This window comes from Solanum pennellii, chromosome 2 (assembly GCF_001406875.1).
Source record: "Solanum pennellii chromosome 2, SPENNV200".
Taxonomy (NCBI): Eukaryota; Viridiplantae; Streptophyta; class Magnoliopsida; order Solanales; family Solanaceae; genus Solanum; species Solanum pennellii.
The window spans coordinates 36,315,939-36,334,456 of record NC_028638.1 but is presented as its reverse complement, the minus strand read 5'-3'; the positions used below and the strand labels follow the sequence as shown (position 1 = coordinate 36,334,456).

At 31.5% G+C, this 18,518-nt stretch overlaps 1 protein-coding gene and 1 non-coding gene across 2 annotated transcripts; one reads left to right on the top strand and one right to left on the bottom strand.

Annotated features, from left to right (window-relative positions):
• The first annotated feature begins 14,175 nt into the window (after positions 1–14,175).
• Positions 14,176–16,882, top strand: LOC107009959 (pectinesterase-like). Its single transcript, XM_015209255.1, has 3 exons — positions 14,176–14,548; positions 15,703–16,091; positions 16,592–16,882. Exons 1-3 carry the CDS (start codon positions 14,176–14,178, stop codon positions 16,880–16,882), a joined length of 1,053 nt encoding a protein of 350 aa, XP_015064741.1.
• A 538-nt stretch (positions 16,883–17,420) lies between these two features.
• TRNAR-ACG lies at positions 17,421–17,493 on the bottom strand. The gene has a single exon. It is a non-coding gene; the product is annotated as a tRNA-Arg (tRNA).
• Positions 17,494–18,518: the final 1,025 nt, after the last annotated feature.

The window sequence follows — 18,518 nt, the reverse complement described above, 5'->3', positions numbered from 1 at the left end:
GATTTAGTCCCAACTTTAGTTGATCCAATCAACTTTATCACGAGAACAAACAACGTAAAGAATTCTTAAAGAATCTTCTAGTTTTCAATGTATGTCCATTACTCAGTATGCACATCTTTGGGATGACCAAATTATTCATGCCAACTAATAAAATTAGTAGTACTCGTAAACTCCAAGTTTACTACGCCATGTGCCTTTTGCTTTAGTAAATTTCTGATTTACTATTATATGAGTAAATTTCAATTTTATTACTCCAAGAGTAATTTTCAGATTTATTTCTTCTCAATTACTTCACCCTTTAGGTGAGTCATGATCCCATCATTGAATAAACTAATCTGAAGAAAATTGTGCAGTAACATATTATTTGTGCCAATATTTTTGCAATCTTTCTCATGCCTAGCATGGTGACTTACACCTCATTCCCTTTGGAGAATGGATCCATATTTTAGCATTTATCAGAAGTTCTCATTCTTCGTGAATGGAACACAAACATGTGAGCTTATCAAATTATGATAGCTTTAGTACCTTATTCCATATTTATGTGCATTATTCAATCACTTGTCTTCTTTCAGACATATTATGCACTACAACCACATTCACTTTACGTAATAAAGCAAATTCAGTAAATTTCATGACTTCTTATCAAAAACACATTAGTTCTTCTTTAGTCATCATATCATTAATATGGTGCATTGAGACTCAAACCCAACGTCTTATGCCATAAATCAATGAGGGACTTGAATCCAACATCTTTCATCACAAAGCATCAACACTTCTGATGTCTTACCCTCTTGGTGCGATTGGACGTAAATCCATCGTCTTATTCTTTTTGTGCGATATAATTTAAATTCATTGTCTTATCCACAATGAGGCTCAACCTCAAGGCTTTGAAAATAATTACAATTTTATCACTTTTGATGATCATTAATATGATTATATATTATAATTACACACAAAACTGAGACTATTGATTTATTATAATCAACATTAGTAGTTAACAAATATAGCTTAACAGATACATACCTCATATAAAGGTTGAAAACATACCTTTCACTTAATTGTGCTTATTAAATTATTAAAATAAATTAAGGAATTCTCTTTCCAATCGATTAAAATTAAACGTATAAAAAGTCAACAAATCTCTTTAAATACTTACTTTAGATGGTACCTCCAGATCTGTAACATAAATAATTATAACATAAAGATAAATCATACCTTTGAAGATTTAAGAATCTTATTGCATAACTTATGCAAGATCTCTTTTGCACTTTTCACGTCTTCTTCATAATTATTTAAGAATAGAACAATCGTGCTGATAACGTGTTATGAAACTATATGAAATTAGAAGATGAAGAAAGTAGTCAGAAGAGAAAAGACTTCTTATTCATCTTGAAGTATATTCAGGATTCATTGATCTTTCATAAATCTCATTTACAATGAAGGAAAACCCTTTATTTATAGGGAAAACCTTACTTGGTCCCCAAGTAGGATTCCTAACCATATCCTACTAGGACTCCACATAATTAGACATTCACTATAATACAAATTGTTTATAACAGAAATAATATTATCTTACTATTTATTATTTCTTAATTAACGTATAAATTGACTGCAAACAGTTATTTACACTTACAGAGTCACACTGCTAACTGACTATTTATCACACGCTTTGAAAATGCAAATTTTAAGGAAAGTTAATTTCTTTTTTTCATGTACACTTGTAGTGGCAAGGGCTGAATGCTTGCTTATTTGTAGTTTGTTATTATATTTTGTACATATACGATAATTCATTTCATTTTTACGGTGTAAATGATGGGATAAATAATTTAAGAATAATTATTTAATATTTTCAACTACGCGCCAAATAAACTAGTCATATATTTTGTTCAATTATTATACATTATAATAACGATTCCGTACTTATCCATTATTTTTTTATTAGGTTTCATTAAATCTAAACAAGATTATTAAAAGTAAGCGAAAGGAATATCTTAAGATACGGAAAACTACTTTAGTTCTTTTAATATTCATAAGTAATATTTCACTCATGAAATTTTATTAGATGTATTATTATTATTATGAAAAATTATTTTAGTTTATGAATGTTAAATGATAAATTTTATTTATTCATTAGATTTTAAATAGTTATTTTTATATTAAATAAAATTTTACTATGATAAAAATGGATAAAATATGAAGTTGGTGTCAAAATCATACTCATCGTGCTATGACTATCCCTATTTATTTATTTTTTACTTTCCCTTGTAGTAGAAACAAAGCATATGCATGTGTGCTAGATTGATGATTATCACATGGATTGTCTCTAATTAGTGGGTATAATTTGGATGCTTTGGCTTCGCCATGAAGAAAAACGAGGTGAAAGCAATGTTGACCACACTTTATTTTTGAATCACCAATATGTATGAGTCAATCACTATGCATATAAATAATAGTACCATTTTTTATATAGTTGAATAACAGAGCAATATGAAAATCAACAAATCAATCAAATCGATAATGAGAGTTAATTTTAGAAAATAATCCAACTAATACTTACTTTGGTTTAGAATTTAAAATGTGTACTCAATCATAATTAGTTTAATTTTAACAAAAAAAAAATCGAACCAGATCAACACGACAATAAAGGTATATAATTTTAACTACCATAAAAATTTATTATTGTAATGTAAGTATGTACTTATAAATATTTCTTAATCTTTTTTTTTATATATAATTTTTATCTTTAACATATTATATAAGTTTGGACTTAAAATTATGATTCAATAAGTTTTATCGCCTATAATTGTTATTAACCTAAATAAAGTCAATTCAAAATTAATATTAACAAAAAAATAATTCAACAATGGAAACTAATGACATTAATATTAAATATTTACATATGTTTGAATTAGCTTAAAAATTGATTAAATTGTTGTAAAATTTAAGAACAAAAGAACAATATAAAGATGAAGATAAAAAGAATATAAGACAAAAGGAAAATATAAGATAACTTTTTTTTATTTCAAGTGTTCACAAAATCTTCAAGTGTATATAATAGGAACCCTTATGCCACTATTTATAGTGTAACATAGAGGAACAAAAGGTTAATCATAAACATGAATATAATAGGGAAGGTTATGGAAGTGAAATGTTACTGAAGGAATATTGATTGTATTGAAGTGTTAACCTAATAAGGGAATACATGGGAGATATATATAGGAGATATAGGAAGGAGTACTAATCCTAATAGGACTAGGATTAAGGAGTACTAATCCTAATAGGACTAGGATTAGTACACAGTAAATACTAATATTATTTAATACTATTTATTTAATACTATCTGTTATTATCCCCCCTCAAGCTGAGCTGAGCGGAAGCGAACGGAAGCTTGGAACTGAGGTAATCGTGTTGTCGGCTCGGGAGAGGCTTGGTGAGAATATCACCCGGTTGTTCTTCAGTGGGTACATACTGCACAGTCATGGTGCCGGCGTGAACTTCATCGCGAACAAAGAGACAATCGTTATCAACAAGCTTCATTCTGGTGTGTAGGACAGAATTCTTGGCCACACAGATGGTTGATTTGTTGTCACAATAGAGAGCAGGAACAGTGTGAGTGGCGCGGAGTTCGCGAAGAATATATGTGACCCACATGGTCTCAGCAGCAAGAAGAGCAAGGGCGCGGTATTCAGCTTCAGTCGAGGACCGAGAGACCTTGGGTTGTTTTTTCGTACACCAGGAGATCAGGTTCGGCCCCAAAAAAACGAGAAACCCCGATGTAGATTTTCTGTCATTTTTATCATTCGCCCAATCTGAATCTGAGAAACCCCGAAGCTCCAAGTCCCCGGGTCGAATGAGTAAACCACGACCAATAGTGCCAAAAATGTACCTGAGAATGCGTTTTAGACAATGGTAATCATATTCACTTGGTTGATGCATGCGCTGAGCAACTCGGTTGACAACAAACTGGATGCCAGGACGGGTAATGACCAGATACTGTAGAGCCCCAATGAGGCTGCGGAAGTGGGTGATATCGGCAAAGGGGGTGTCGGCTCCATTCGTAGACGAAGAGACTGCCATCGGTGTTGGTTGACTGGTGCATTTTTCCAGTCCAGCTTTCTGCAACAGATCTCGAGCATATTTTGACTGATGAAGAAACAAGCCGCTGCCTGTCCGAGAAACCTCCATTCCCAGAAAATAATGTAACGGGCCAAGGTCCTTCATTTTGAAGGTAGTATGCATAGCTCGAGTGACATCCTGAATGAGAGCTGCAGTAGAGCCTGTAATAATGATATCATCTACATAGACAAGAAGAATGACTGTACCGTGTGCTGAATGTCGAGTAAACAGACTCGTGTCGTGTACGCAACACGTGAAGCCGAGTCCCTGGAGGAACGTTTTCAGACGTGTGTACCAAGCACGGGGGGCTTGCTTGAGCCCATACAGAGACTTCTGGAGTTTGCAAACATGTTGAGGGAAGCGGGGATCAACATAGCCCGGTGGTTGCGTCATGTAGATAGTTTCATCAAGCATGCCATGAAGAAAAGCATTGGAAACATCCAACTGATTGATGAGCCAATTGTTGCGCACGGCGAGTGACAGTACCAGGCGAATGGTTTCCTGCCGAATAACAGGACTGAATGTCTCGGAGTAATCAAGCCCATACTCCTGATTGTAGCCTTTAGCAACCAAACGAGCCTTGTACCTGGAAATACTGCCATCTGCATTGTGTTTAATTTTGTACACCCATTTACAGCCCACTGGGTGCCGCCCATGGGGCTTAGGTACAAGAACCCAAGTTTTCTGATCAGTCAAAGCCTTAAACTCGTCATCCATAGCATGACGCCAATAAGCATTTTTTGAGGCAACAGAGTAGGTTGTTGGTTCACTATCGGGAAGGGGTGTATTTGGTAGTATGGTAGCCTGAAAGGTTTTGGGTTTAAAGATACCGGCTTTGCCACGGGTTAACATGGGATGAGTATTGGGGGGTGGCACGGGCGGTGGTGATTCGGGGGTGGCCGGGAAGGACCCAAAACGGATCGGGCTGGAGATGTTGTGGGTATGGGGTGGTTCGGGTTGGTTGTGAGTGTGGGTGGTGGTTGCGGGTGTATTGTGGGTGACGGTCGAAGGGGTGATGAGGGGTGGTTGGGTAGTGGGTGGAGGTGTGGGGGAAGGTGGTGAGGGACCCTGTGAGTATGTTGGAAAAAGGGGAAGGACGCCAATGAATGATGTATTTGTGGAGGAGGAAATAGACTCGTAGGGAAACTCATTTTCGACAAATTTGACATGACGAGATATGTAGACTTTATGAGTTTGTGGGTCAAGACAGCGATAACCCTTGGAGGTAGGATGATAGCCCAAAAAAATACAAGGACGGGATCGGGGTTGTAATTTGTGAGTAATATGAGGGCGTAGCCAAGGGTAGGCAAGACACCCAAAGACGCGGAGGTTGGTATAATTGGGAAGTTCTTGGTAAAGGAGTTGATAGGGTGATTTGTTGGAGAGAGTGTGACTGGGCATTCTGTTAATGAGGTAGTTTGCGGTGGCTAGAGCTTCTACCCAAAAGGAGACAGGGAGATGAGATTGATGTAGAAGAGTAACCACCGTTTCAATGAGATGGCGATGCTTACGCTCAGCCACCCCATTCTGTTCGGGAGTGTATGGACAGGAGGTTTGATGTATAATTCCCAGGGATTGCAGAAACTGGCCAAAGATGTTATTGACATATTCCTTTCCATTGTCACTTCGAAAAAGTTTAACATGAGAATTGAATTGTGTTTTGACCATTTTTTCAAAAGTGACAAAGGTGGTGTATGCCTGTGATTTGTGTTTTAGTGGGTACAACCAAGTGTATTTTGTAAAATCATCCACAAAACAAATATAATAGCGAAAACCAGCAAATGAAGGAACAGCAGTAGGACCCCATAGGTCAGAATGAATAAGTTGAAAAGGTGCAGTTGTACGCTTCTCAGATAAAGTAAAAGGTAATTTATGAGATTTAGCAATTGAACAGGAGTCACAATTGTTTACATGAATGGAAGAAAAACCTAATTGAGACATTAAAGAATTTATTATTTGAGTAGACGGGTGACCCAGACGACTGTGCCACAACAGACTGTGGCCATCAGCCGAAAGAGCCACCGGAGCCACAGGAACGCTTTCTGAAACTGGGTGGGCAGACGAACTTGTGCCAGGAAGAACGTACAGACCATGCTCACAGGGGCCCTGAAAAATCACCCTCTTGGTAGTATTGTCTAGGATCTGAAAATCATTAGAGGTGAACAAGAGTGAGCAATTATTGTCTTTTGTGAATTGGTGAACTGAAAGGAGATTGGATTTAATAGAAGGGACGTGGGTAAGGTTACCTAGGTGAAAGATAGCGGTGGGGGTTTTAATGGTACCCGTGCCAGTGTGAGAAATATTAAGGGACTCACCGTTGCCAACAGTAATACCATTGGAGCCATGATATGGATTTGGAGCGTTAAGCTTGGATAGATCAGAAGTAACGTGCATGTTGGCCCCAGTATCCAACAGCCATTCAGAGGAAGGGCCGGCTTGAGATGCATAATTGGCACGGTTATCACTATTTCGGCTCTCCTCATACCGAAACCAGCAACGAGCAGCGGTGTGTCCTGTTTTCTGACAGATTTGACAAGTTGGACGATCCCGCTCGTAAGTGCCCTGCCCGCCGCTGGAAGATGACTGCCCGCCGCTGCCGAAGGAGTGCAGGCTGTTGTTGCTGCCGTGCTGCTGACCGTCGTACGGCGGACGACTGCCCTGCCGACCGCCGCGCCCGCGGCCTCCGCTGTTTCTGCCGTAGCCGCCGCGGCTCCCCTGCCGGCCGCCACCACGCCCGCCGCGATAGTTCTGGCTTGCGGTGAGGGCGGTGGCCGGCTCCATAACAGCGGCTTCTCGGAGAAGAAGTTTGCTCTCCAGATCCACGTTGATTTCTTCACTTTTTAGCCACGAGGAGAGAGTAGCCAGGTCAACGGGCGTTGGACTGATGCGAACCGCCTGTTTAATGGAGGAGTAAGCTGATGGGAGCCCCCGAACGACGCACATGACGAGATCTTTTTCGGGAATGATTTCGTTCACGGTGTCGAGGGCTGTGATGATGGTGGAGACCTCGTCTAAATACTCCGCCATAGTTTTCGTGCCTTTGGTAATTGTGTGGAGACGATCACGCAATTGAAAAATATGAGAGTGGGAAATTGATGCATAGCGTGTTGCGAGGGCCGTCCACAGGGCTGAAGCAGTTGTGTAGGATCGGACGTGTTTCTGAACCGTGGGAGAGATGACCGCAATCAAACATGATCGGATCTGGCCATCCACGGCTTTCCAGGCGGCATGGGCCGGATTGGTTTTTTCTGATTTGTCCGTGGCGGTGATGACTGCCGGCGGCAGTTCTGTGCTTCCATCGACGTATTTGAGAAGGTAATTGGCCTCAAGGGCTGTAAGAACGGTGATTTTCCATGTAGGGTAATTTATGTCTGATAATTTTTCGGGAATCAGGGCATGAAGATGCCTGAGAAGGAGTTTAACGCCAGAAGGAAGTGAATCGAGAGGATCCACCTCGGTTGTCATGGCTGCCGCCGCCCAAGAGAAGAGAGGGAACAATCGGTGCCCTAAAGAGAGAAAAAAAAAACCTAGAGAAAAGAAGATCTAGGTTTTCTGGCTCTTGATACCATGAAGGAATATTGATTGTATTGAAGTGTTAACCTAATAAGGGAATACATGGGAGATATATATAGGAGATATAGGAAGAAGTACTAATCCTAATAGGACTAGGATTAAGGAGTACTAATCCTAATAGGACTAGGATTAGTACACAGTAAATACTAATATTATTTAATACTATTTATTTAATACTATCTGTTATTAGTTACAAAAATAATGGTTATAAAAAGTGGAGGTTATGAAGATTATGGTTCTCTTCATAATGGATATAATGGGTGAGAGTAACTTTTTTGGTGTAGTGGACATCCACGCTATTATATTTTATAACAACCCCCTTGAATGTTCATAGATAATATGTCTCGTTAAAACCTTACTAGGAAAAAATCATGTGGAAAAAATTCCTAGTGAAGGAAAAAGAGTACACATGTCTTTTAACATGCTTTGAATGTTGCCTCCTTAAAAATCTTAACAGAAAACCCCAATTGGGATAAAACCATGATTAAGAAAAAGAGTACAATACGTATTTTTCTCCCCCTCATAAAAACTTTACTTGATATTTCGAAGACGATGCATTCCAATCTTATATCACAACTTCTCAAAATTGATGTTGGCAATCCTTAGTTTAATATGTTTTCAAGATTATCACTTTAATGAGTCTTTGAACGTATATCTCACCATTTTATTGAAGATCGTGTGTTAAAAAGACTTTTGGTGAAATATGTTTTGTCCGATTTCTTTGATTGTATCCTTCCTTCAATTGAGTTGTATATTATTTTCGTATGTGGTGACTGCAATATCCTTTGCCAAAGGAAAATCTATTAAGAATCCTTAAAATAATAGATATAATTCTTCCGTAGACAAATGCTATTCTTCTTTGCTTATCTTTGAGCAAGTTTCAAGTTTCTTCCTCTCTTTTTCTAATCGAATACCTTTTTTTTCTTTTGAATAGGTAAGTTTTCATAATCTTTTATAAATATTTATCTAATATTTTTATACATACAATATTCTTGGATGAATTGATATTTATGAAGAAATCTTTTTGTCACAATAATTCGTTTGTTGTCAAAACTTCTTTGAAAGAAGTTATCATTGTTTCTTGAGAAAAAAATTGTTTTAAAAAAAAAATCGTTTTTTTCAGTAAGTTATAATCTTATTCTTGAAACAATTTTTAAAAAAAATTATCTTGGGTTTGGATTATAAATTTTATTGATATAGTGCTTAATTTCTAATTTTCAAAATAAATAAATTATGCACATACTCGATATTGAAAACAACCAATCTTAATAAATCAGCGTTTAGACCTAGAAACTATATCTTGATATTCAGATGTGCATTCAAATTCTGATACCTTAACGTCATATCTTAATATTTAGATGTGTACTTAGATTCAAACGTCTTAATATTAATGAAAACAAATGATACCTTAGTGTTTTTTAGATTCTTGTCATTTTTATTATGACTTGATATATAACTTGGATCACATAAAATGAAATGCCTATAAAAGATATGTTTGGTAGGGGAATGGACAGAGCATGTGATGACAAATCCCACATGTTCCCATTAAAAAGAAGTAAACATTATGTGATGACTATAAATTTGGATGCATTTATTCTGTTGCTCAGGATATCGATATTACTAAGGAAGCATGTTTGGTAGTTGGTTTGGCCGTGAATTTAGTATAAAATTAATACATTATTTAATTTGTAATTTATAATTTATATATAATAAAAGTATAAATTATAAATTAATTTATATATTATTTTTATAAGTTCGAAATAATTAACTAATATATGAATAATTAATTTTTGCATAAAATAATATATAGATTTTTTTATAACGTATTTGTATGTTTACTAGTGTAACTTTAATTCGCTACCGAACAATTTTTTTTTTATTATAGTAGATAATACATTTTATTTTTAAATTTAACTATATATCTTATATTTTTGAAAAAAGGTTATGAATGTCATTTGGATAATTTGATAGTGTAAAATAATATTTACTCAAACGATACAACAACAATGTAAACACAAACAATATACAAAATATAAGCTCACTTTTCATTTTTTAAGTTATAATATAGGTGCATCCTTCCTTATTTAATTTTATATTGTGCCCCTTCCCTTATATATATCCCAATTTTATCATTATATTACTGGTTCAGGGAAATTTAGTAATTTTTTATAAATTTTGTATGTATTAAAATATTTATTAAATCTATTTTAATGTAAACTTAATTATATTATATTAATTTAAATCTCTATAGAAAATTATAAAATTCGAATTCTAAATTCACATTTTTTTCTTGGCTAAAGAGAGTCAAATGGGGGCAGTGGATGGAGACCCAAAGGAACAATATAATAATTGGTGGAGAATTAAGCATGACAGAATTAGTGGAGAATTAAGCATGATTGAATTAGAGCTTGTTTGGCTCAGCTTAAAAGCTGGTTAAATTGACTTAAAAACTGGTTTTTGACTTATTTAGCTGTTTGGCAATTCTCAAAATAATTTTTATTTTAAGTTTAAAGAAAACTTATTTTAAGTCAAAAGCTAAAAACTGGGTAGGGTACATTTTTTTTTATAGCTTATAAGCTCTTTTAAGTTGACCAAATTTTTACCTTTATGTCCTTATTTCTTTTATTATTATTTTTATTATAATTATTAGTATATTAATATTTTATTATTTTATTATTATTTATTTTATTACTCTTTATTATTATTATTATTATAGATTATTATATATTATTATTATTATTATTATTATTTTCATATTATTTTATTATTATTATTTATTATTATTATTATTATTATATATTATTACAATTATTATTTATTATTATTAATAATATTTTATATATTATTATTATTATTTATTATTGTTATTATTATTATTTTTATATTGTTATCTTATTATTATTATTATTATTTTTATATTGTTATCTTATTATTATTATTATTATATATTATTACAATTATTATTTATTATTATTAATAATATTTTATATATTATTATTATTATTTATTATTGTTATTATTATTATTTTTATATTGTTATCTTATTATTATTATTATTATTTATATTTAATAATTATTATTATTTTATTTTATTTATTATTATTATATATTATTATTGTTATTATTATTATATATAATTATTAACATTTTATTATTTTATTATTATTATTATTATTATATATTTATTATTCTTTATTATGATTATTATATATTATTCTTAATATTTTATTATTTTATTATTCTTTATTATTTTTATATATTATTATTATTATTATTATTCTTTTCATATTATTTTATTATTATTATTATTATATTTGTTATTATTATTATATATTACATATTATATATTATTATTATTGTTATTGTTATTAAATTAATCAACTTTTATCATGTTAACAACTTTTAAGGGTATTTCAGATATTTTAATTAAAAAAGTTGTTTATCAGCACTTATTTGCCAAACACATCAACAACTTTTTTGTTAACTTCGTCACTTTTATCTCAACGCATAACTGCTTATTTTAAAAATAAGTTTCACCACTTTCAAAAATACTTTTTAAAAGCTGATTTTTTTAAGCCCATCCAAACGGGTTCTTAAGCATGATAGAATTGTTGAGAAACAAGGAAAAAATATAACACTAAATATTATTTATAACTTGATATATAAATTAGTTTAAGTTGTGCTAGACATTTCAACAATATTAATATTTTCTTAGAATTAAACAAGTCTACGACCTCCACAAAAGATGGAGAACAACAAAATTTAAATTAAAAAAAAACAAACAAATCGGGATATGAAAACATTTAGAGTATAATTATGTCTTTTGGGCCTACTAAAATCTAAAATTATAAAGTAAAGAGAAAATTATAGGGATAAGTAAAAAAAAAGTATATTAGTTAATTGCTTAATATAGCTATCGTCTGATAATTATGGCTCGTAGCTTAATTTTAGTTGTAATTACGTTGTCTCTCTCCTCTCTTCCTCTCTTCCTCTCTCTTGCGCCTCTCCTCTTTTATACATATACAGATACAAATTATACAAATACATATACAATTATATGACAGAAATACAAATACAATCAGTCTCTCTCCACTCTCTGCCATATCTCACTCGCCTCTCTCCTCTCTTTGTCAATCTCGCTCGTCTCTCTTCTCTCTCCCAATCTCGCCGACTCACTCCTCCTTCTCCCAGTCTCGCTCGCCAGATTTAAAAATACATATGTATACTAGTTACATATATACAATTATCTTGTAGATATACATGTACAGTTCGCCCTCTTAATTCTCTTCCCACTCTCTCTCTCTCGCCTCTCTTCTCCCTTTCCCAATATCGCTCTCATCTTTCCTCTCTCTCCCTATCTCGCTCGCCAGATATACACATACATATGTATACATATATATATATATATACACACACACAATTATTTGATCGATATACATATACAATTCACCTCTCTCCGCTCTATTCTCTCTCTCGATCATCTCTCTCCTCCTTCCCGATCTCTCTCACATCTATCCTCCCCCTAACACGTAGCTACGAATCGTAATTAGCAAACTATAACTATGAAACATAATTAAGTTATTTTTGAGTGGTTATATGCGAAAGTTCCCTTAAAAAGTACATGATAAGAATCTAGCGAAGCATTTGAACTATATAAAAAGAACAAAATAATTAAATACAAATCTTATTTTTATCATTATCTCTAAAATTTCTTTATCATTTAAATAAATTACAAAAATCCCTTCTCGGAGACAAATGATACATTACCTAATAGAGAATTTTAGAGATTATGATATCTTAAGTTGTGTATTTATATAATTTTCTTTTATGAGAATTTACACAAATCATATAGTTTTAAGAGCGAATTACATCAAATGCCTATTCTTTTTCAAATTGCAAAAAATTCTTAAATTCTGTGGAATCTGGATACATCCTTGTCCTGATACATCATTTTCAATTTTGGGTCATTGCTCAAAGTCCCAGTACATCGCGTCTAGGTTTTAGATACATCACTCAACGTTCCAATACATCACATTCGTCTCGATACATCAAGTAAAATAGAATAGGAGAGAATATACATTTTCTAATTTTTTCTAATTTTTGCATATATGCCCTTTAATTTTGATTGTGTACAGATAGATATTTAAATTTGTATAAAATTGAACAAGTAGATACATGTACATATGTTCTACGTGACACAATATATGTAGGACTCTACGTAGGACACAATTTGCTATGCATGACACATGTATTTATTTGTTCAATTTTATGCAACTTAAAGTGCATATTTGTATACATCTGAAGTCAAAACATAAATACCAAATGATGTCAAATTAAAAAATACATTTATATATTATGCCAAAACGAAACGACTTTAGTTATACGTGCATAAATTAATTTGACTCGAGTAGTTTACTATCTACAGTTACAAACTCATCAATCAGTTGATGCATAAGTTCCTAACGAAGTTCAGAAAGTTCTAATTCAACATATGAATTAATTTTATTTAATTATCTGTTTGGCTTTCATAAAAGCATATTATCTTAAAGTGCAACATATATCAGTATCCGTTTCCATTTTCCTGTAGGGTAACTGATGGTTTAATTAGTTAAGTTTCATAAATAAATATATTCTTAAATTAAGTAAGAGCAAATTAATTAGCCATGCTAAAAATGTTACTTAATTGTTGAATACTTGTATTAATTTTCTCCAGATATATATATACACACACGTAATTCTATGTAATTGTCCAGGATATCAGATTTTGGAGAGTAAGAGATAGTGATCCACAATTCCCAGGTAACTTTATACTTGCCTAATTACTAAATTAAGGCGTTAAGTAAGTTTGACACTTAATTAATTAAGTTATTTTTCTTTTGGGATTGAACTTTTATATATATATATATATTATTAAGTATCTATTTTGAAAGCTAATTAATACTAGTTAAATTTAAATTTCTAAAGTACCATGAATAAGGATAATACTAAAATAAAATATATATATAACCAATATTCTCATTAGCTATGAATAATTACTTGTTATCTTTTATTAAGTGAGCTAATTGATAATTTGGAAATAAAATATAAAAGTTATAGAACTACTTTTCTTTCTTCTCATTTTTCTTTTTTGGGAACATTATTAGTTTATTGAAATTAAATTGGGAGGGGAAGGCGATTGAATCGAACTCTCAACAAGTAAATAAATATCCATAGTCAAATAACTGAATTACTTAGCTCTTATCTGGTCATACATTTAAATGTTTCGTCAAAGAAAATATCAGATTTTCAAAATTTGAACAAATTTACAGGTCAAAATCGACTAGATATTTAAAGAAAAAAACAAATTCAACTAACTAATTAAGATTTCCTATATTAATATATTTCTTTTATACTTTATCATAATATTTTTTTTCTTTTTTGGTGTTTTTGCATGAAGGGGATAGAAGGAAAATATTACATCTACATATACATATTCAAAGAAAAGAGATGACACTTGGTTTACTAGCTTTATTATCAACACTATTTTGGGGTTTAGAGAGCCAATCTCCTCCTTCTCCTCCTCCTCTTCCTCTTCCTCTTCCTCCTCCACCTTCGTCGCCGTCGATGATTTTCGATGCTATAGTTGCTCTAGATGGAAGTGGAAATTTCATGTCCATATCAGAAGCATTGCAAGCTGCTCCAAATAACAGTGATAGGCGATACACCATACAGATTAAAGAAGGGATATATAATGAATATGTTTTTGTTCATAAAAATAAGACAAATATAAACTTTATTGGTGAAGGAATGGACCGTACCATTATTAGTGGATGTAAAAGCAATGGCACAGGATTCAAAACAAATGAGACTGCTACGGTAGGTTAGTAATCGTTCTTTCATATTTTCAAGATTACAAATATTACAATTGAGTAGTTACCAAACATATTCTATTTTTGTATTTTATTCATACATATTGATTAGAACATTTTTCAATATTAAAGTCGATAATTATCAAAAGAAGGTTCAAAATAGTCATTCATCTTTAGGTTAAGATTCAAAGTCGTCCTTAAATTTTTACATGAACCACTAATAATTTTCATGTTTGTAATATTGATGCATTTTTGATCCTCCACTAAGCTTTTGCCTATTTTTACATTAATTTTTATTCATAATTTTATGTAAGGAATGTCCCATCGTCTTTTAATATATTTAGTTGAAATGATAACTCTATGTAGGAGAATGTGTGAAGAAAAACACCTTATTTTGTTCCGTGTAAATATTACTGCAGCTAAATTAATAATATTTATTGCTTAAAAGAGAAATTTGTACTATTGTACGTGAAATCGTCGTGATGAACCTCTCGACTTTACGTGCAAAATAATTTCTACTAAACAAAATAAGGTGTTTATCTTCTCACAATCTCTCGCATGAAATTATTATTTCTACTAAATATATAAAATGACGATTAAACATTTTATACATAAATTATGAATAAAATTAATGTTAAAAAATATGCAAAATTTTGAAGAAGGACCAAAAGTGCATTAATATTGCAAACATAAGAAACTATTAATGTTCCATGTGAAAACTCAAAAATGACTTTGAGTCTAACCCAGAAGGGCCTATTTTGAGACTTTCCCTTTCATTTTGAATGATGGAGAAAGAAGAAAAAGTTAATTACTTTTTTTTTTTTGAAAAAGTTAAATACACAATCGTTTGGAATAATCTTTTTTTTTTTCAATCAAATTCTAAAACTTGCTACAATTTAAAGATCTCTTACGTTACTCATTTATTTTAATTTACCATAAGTTGCCTATCTTGTTATTCTACAACTATCTTATAGGTAAGTAACATGTTTACGTAAAAGTCTTCTCTTTTACACTAGGATTTTTCATTTTTTTTTTGCTCATCCATCAAAATTTATTATAGATGCTAGCTAGATATACCAACAATATACACAATCATATACCAAAATATACATCCTTTTTAGGTAAAATTGATACGATAATTTTTTTCGTTGTTGGTTCAAAATAGATATACATGGCCATGGATTCGTAGCACAAGACATTACAATTCAAAATACTGCTGGAGCATCGATGCATCAAGCTGTCGCGACGAGTATTTCAGCTGATAACGTTGCGTTTTATCGATGCAAGTTCGATGGTTATCAAGATACACTTTACGTAAAAAAAGGTGTACAATTTTTCAGAGATTGTGAAGTGTATGGTACGGTGGACTTTATATTTGGTAATGCAAAAGTCATTCTTCAAAATTGTAGTATATATGTTAGAAAACCTGAAGATAATCAAAATGAAGTGACAATAATTGCCCAAGGAAGAAAACGTAAACATGAAGATACTGCTATTGTCCTTCAAGGTTGCACGATAAATGTGACACAAGAGGTGCGCGAGCAAGAACCTAAGGTAATATCAGTTAAATTGTGTGATCGTCTCATTTAAAATATATCGTTTTAAGATGATACATTTTGAGTAAGGGGTGTTTGTTTGTGACTTCACTTGCAAAAATTGACATTTTGTGAGTTGAAGTTCTGTCTTTTTTACTTGCAAATATTGAATTCTAGTAAGATATTGAAATACTTGGTGGAGGAGTATTTCAAGTGAAATATTAATTTATTTTTTAAATATATATATATATATATATATATATATATATATCCCTTGTACGATCAAGAGGAATGGAAAGGACGCACCTCTAATATACAAGTTATAATAATAATGCACAATAGGGTTATAACATATTCATTTTGTTATACGTAGTTTTATCAAACCCCCTTTGATATACATAAGGGAGATTCTACAAAATATATTGCAAGTCACATGACTAAATCCGATATATGCTCTTGCATTTTTTCGAGTTCCCTTATATATATTACTAATAAATTTCTGACTCTGTCACTATACAGGTACGGGTGTTCCTAGGAAGGCCTTGGAAGAATCACTCGCGAGCGATCGTGATGTCGAGTTACCTAGATGATTACATTGATCCAGAAGGTTGGGTTGAATGGAATGGGAATACAGAAGATATATATTTTGGTGAGTATAATAACAGAGGACCAGGAGCTAATATGGATAGAAGAGTGAAATGGGAAAAAATACTTTCAGAGTATGATGTTACTAATTTTACTGTTCGAAATTTTCTACATGGAAATGAATGGATCCCCTATGAAATCCCAATGGCACTTGATCTACTTTAAAATATATTGTACTAGTAGAGTACATATGATATTTATATACTCTCTTTTTTTCCACTTAGAAAATAAATGTATTAGACATTTCTCTATGGCATGTTGTTTACCAAACAAAAATAATTAAAGTGCAAAAAATTACTTCATTCGTTTCAATTCATTTGACACATTTTAAATTTTGAGATTCAAATAAGTCTATTTCTTACTGTAAAATTTTTAAATATCTTTTAAGTATTTTGAATTATCAATTATTCTTATAGTACTTTTAACATAGTTTACAAATATATATAAATTTCATTTTAAAAAATTTGAAGAGTCCGTGAGTAAATTCTCAATCAAACTTAAAATGTTTGACTTCTAAAAATAAAATACGTCACATAAATACAGCATGGAATATCCATAGCCGATTTTCGTTGTTAAAAAGTTGCATAAAATAAAAAAGTATGATTCACGCTCTAAAAATTTGAAGAGCCCATAAATAAGTTTTCGATCAAACTTAAATTGTTTCACTTTCATGAAAAAAAAATGTTCATAGCCAAAAAAGGTACGACTCCGCTGGGGATCGAACCCAGAATCTCTGGTTTCGTAGACCAGCGCCTTATCCATTGGGCCACGGTGTCAACTTGTTGATGTTCCTGCTACGGGTATTATTAATCACTGTAATTTAGTTATTATATTTAAACTAGTTTAATTTTCTTTAATTAGTCACCGAGAAGAAATTATTTAAGGAATTCAAAATATTACTACAATGTGTAATTTTAAGTTGTAACTTTGTGTGTAGTAACTGTAAACGTGTATTAAGAATTGGAATAAATTCTCTTATTCTATAAGTGAGAGTTACTCTTTAGTAGGCAACACATCGTTAACATGTGGGCTTCAGCTGTCAGCCAACAATATTGTGATTATATGTGATATTTAGTATTGTGGTAAATCGATAATTATGATTTATTTAATTTCAAATTTAGAATAGAAAATTATGACTTTAGAAAATTAATTTGATATAGTCATATTTTAAAATTTAGCGATATGATAAATTGATAATTACAACAAATTTCAATTTCAAAATTTATACTTATATATACTCACAAAATAGAGAATTGTGACTTTTATAAATTAATTGATATAGTTTGACATTCCTAAGTTTGATTTCAAATACTTAGTGGTGTGGTAAACCAATAATTACTATCTGTTCAATTTCAAGTTTTCAAATTATATATACTCAGAATAGAAAATTACTATGTTCATTCACTTTTTATTGTCAGAGTTTTTTTTAGAATCAAACTATAAAAACTTTAATTAATATTTTATGACGTTTTTTTTAATCATATTGATATGCAAAAAAATTACAATTTATAATACTTTTCGTATGATTTTTGAATATCTATTTTTTTATTTAAAATATCGAATTAATGTAATCTAACTTTGAAAATTAATCAAATTTATTTTCAAAAAATACAACATAATAAATAAAAAGTGAACGTGGACAGTTTATCATACATACTAACACTTTACACATAGAAATATGTATCAACAGAAAATAGAAGTAACTTCCTTTGTTAATCAATTACGCACAAAAATAAATATTAAATCAGCATAAAAAAACTACCTAAATTGAGATGCAAAATATTTTTACTTATATTTAAAA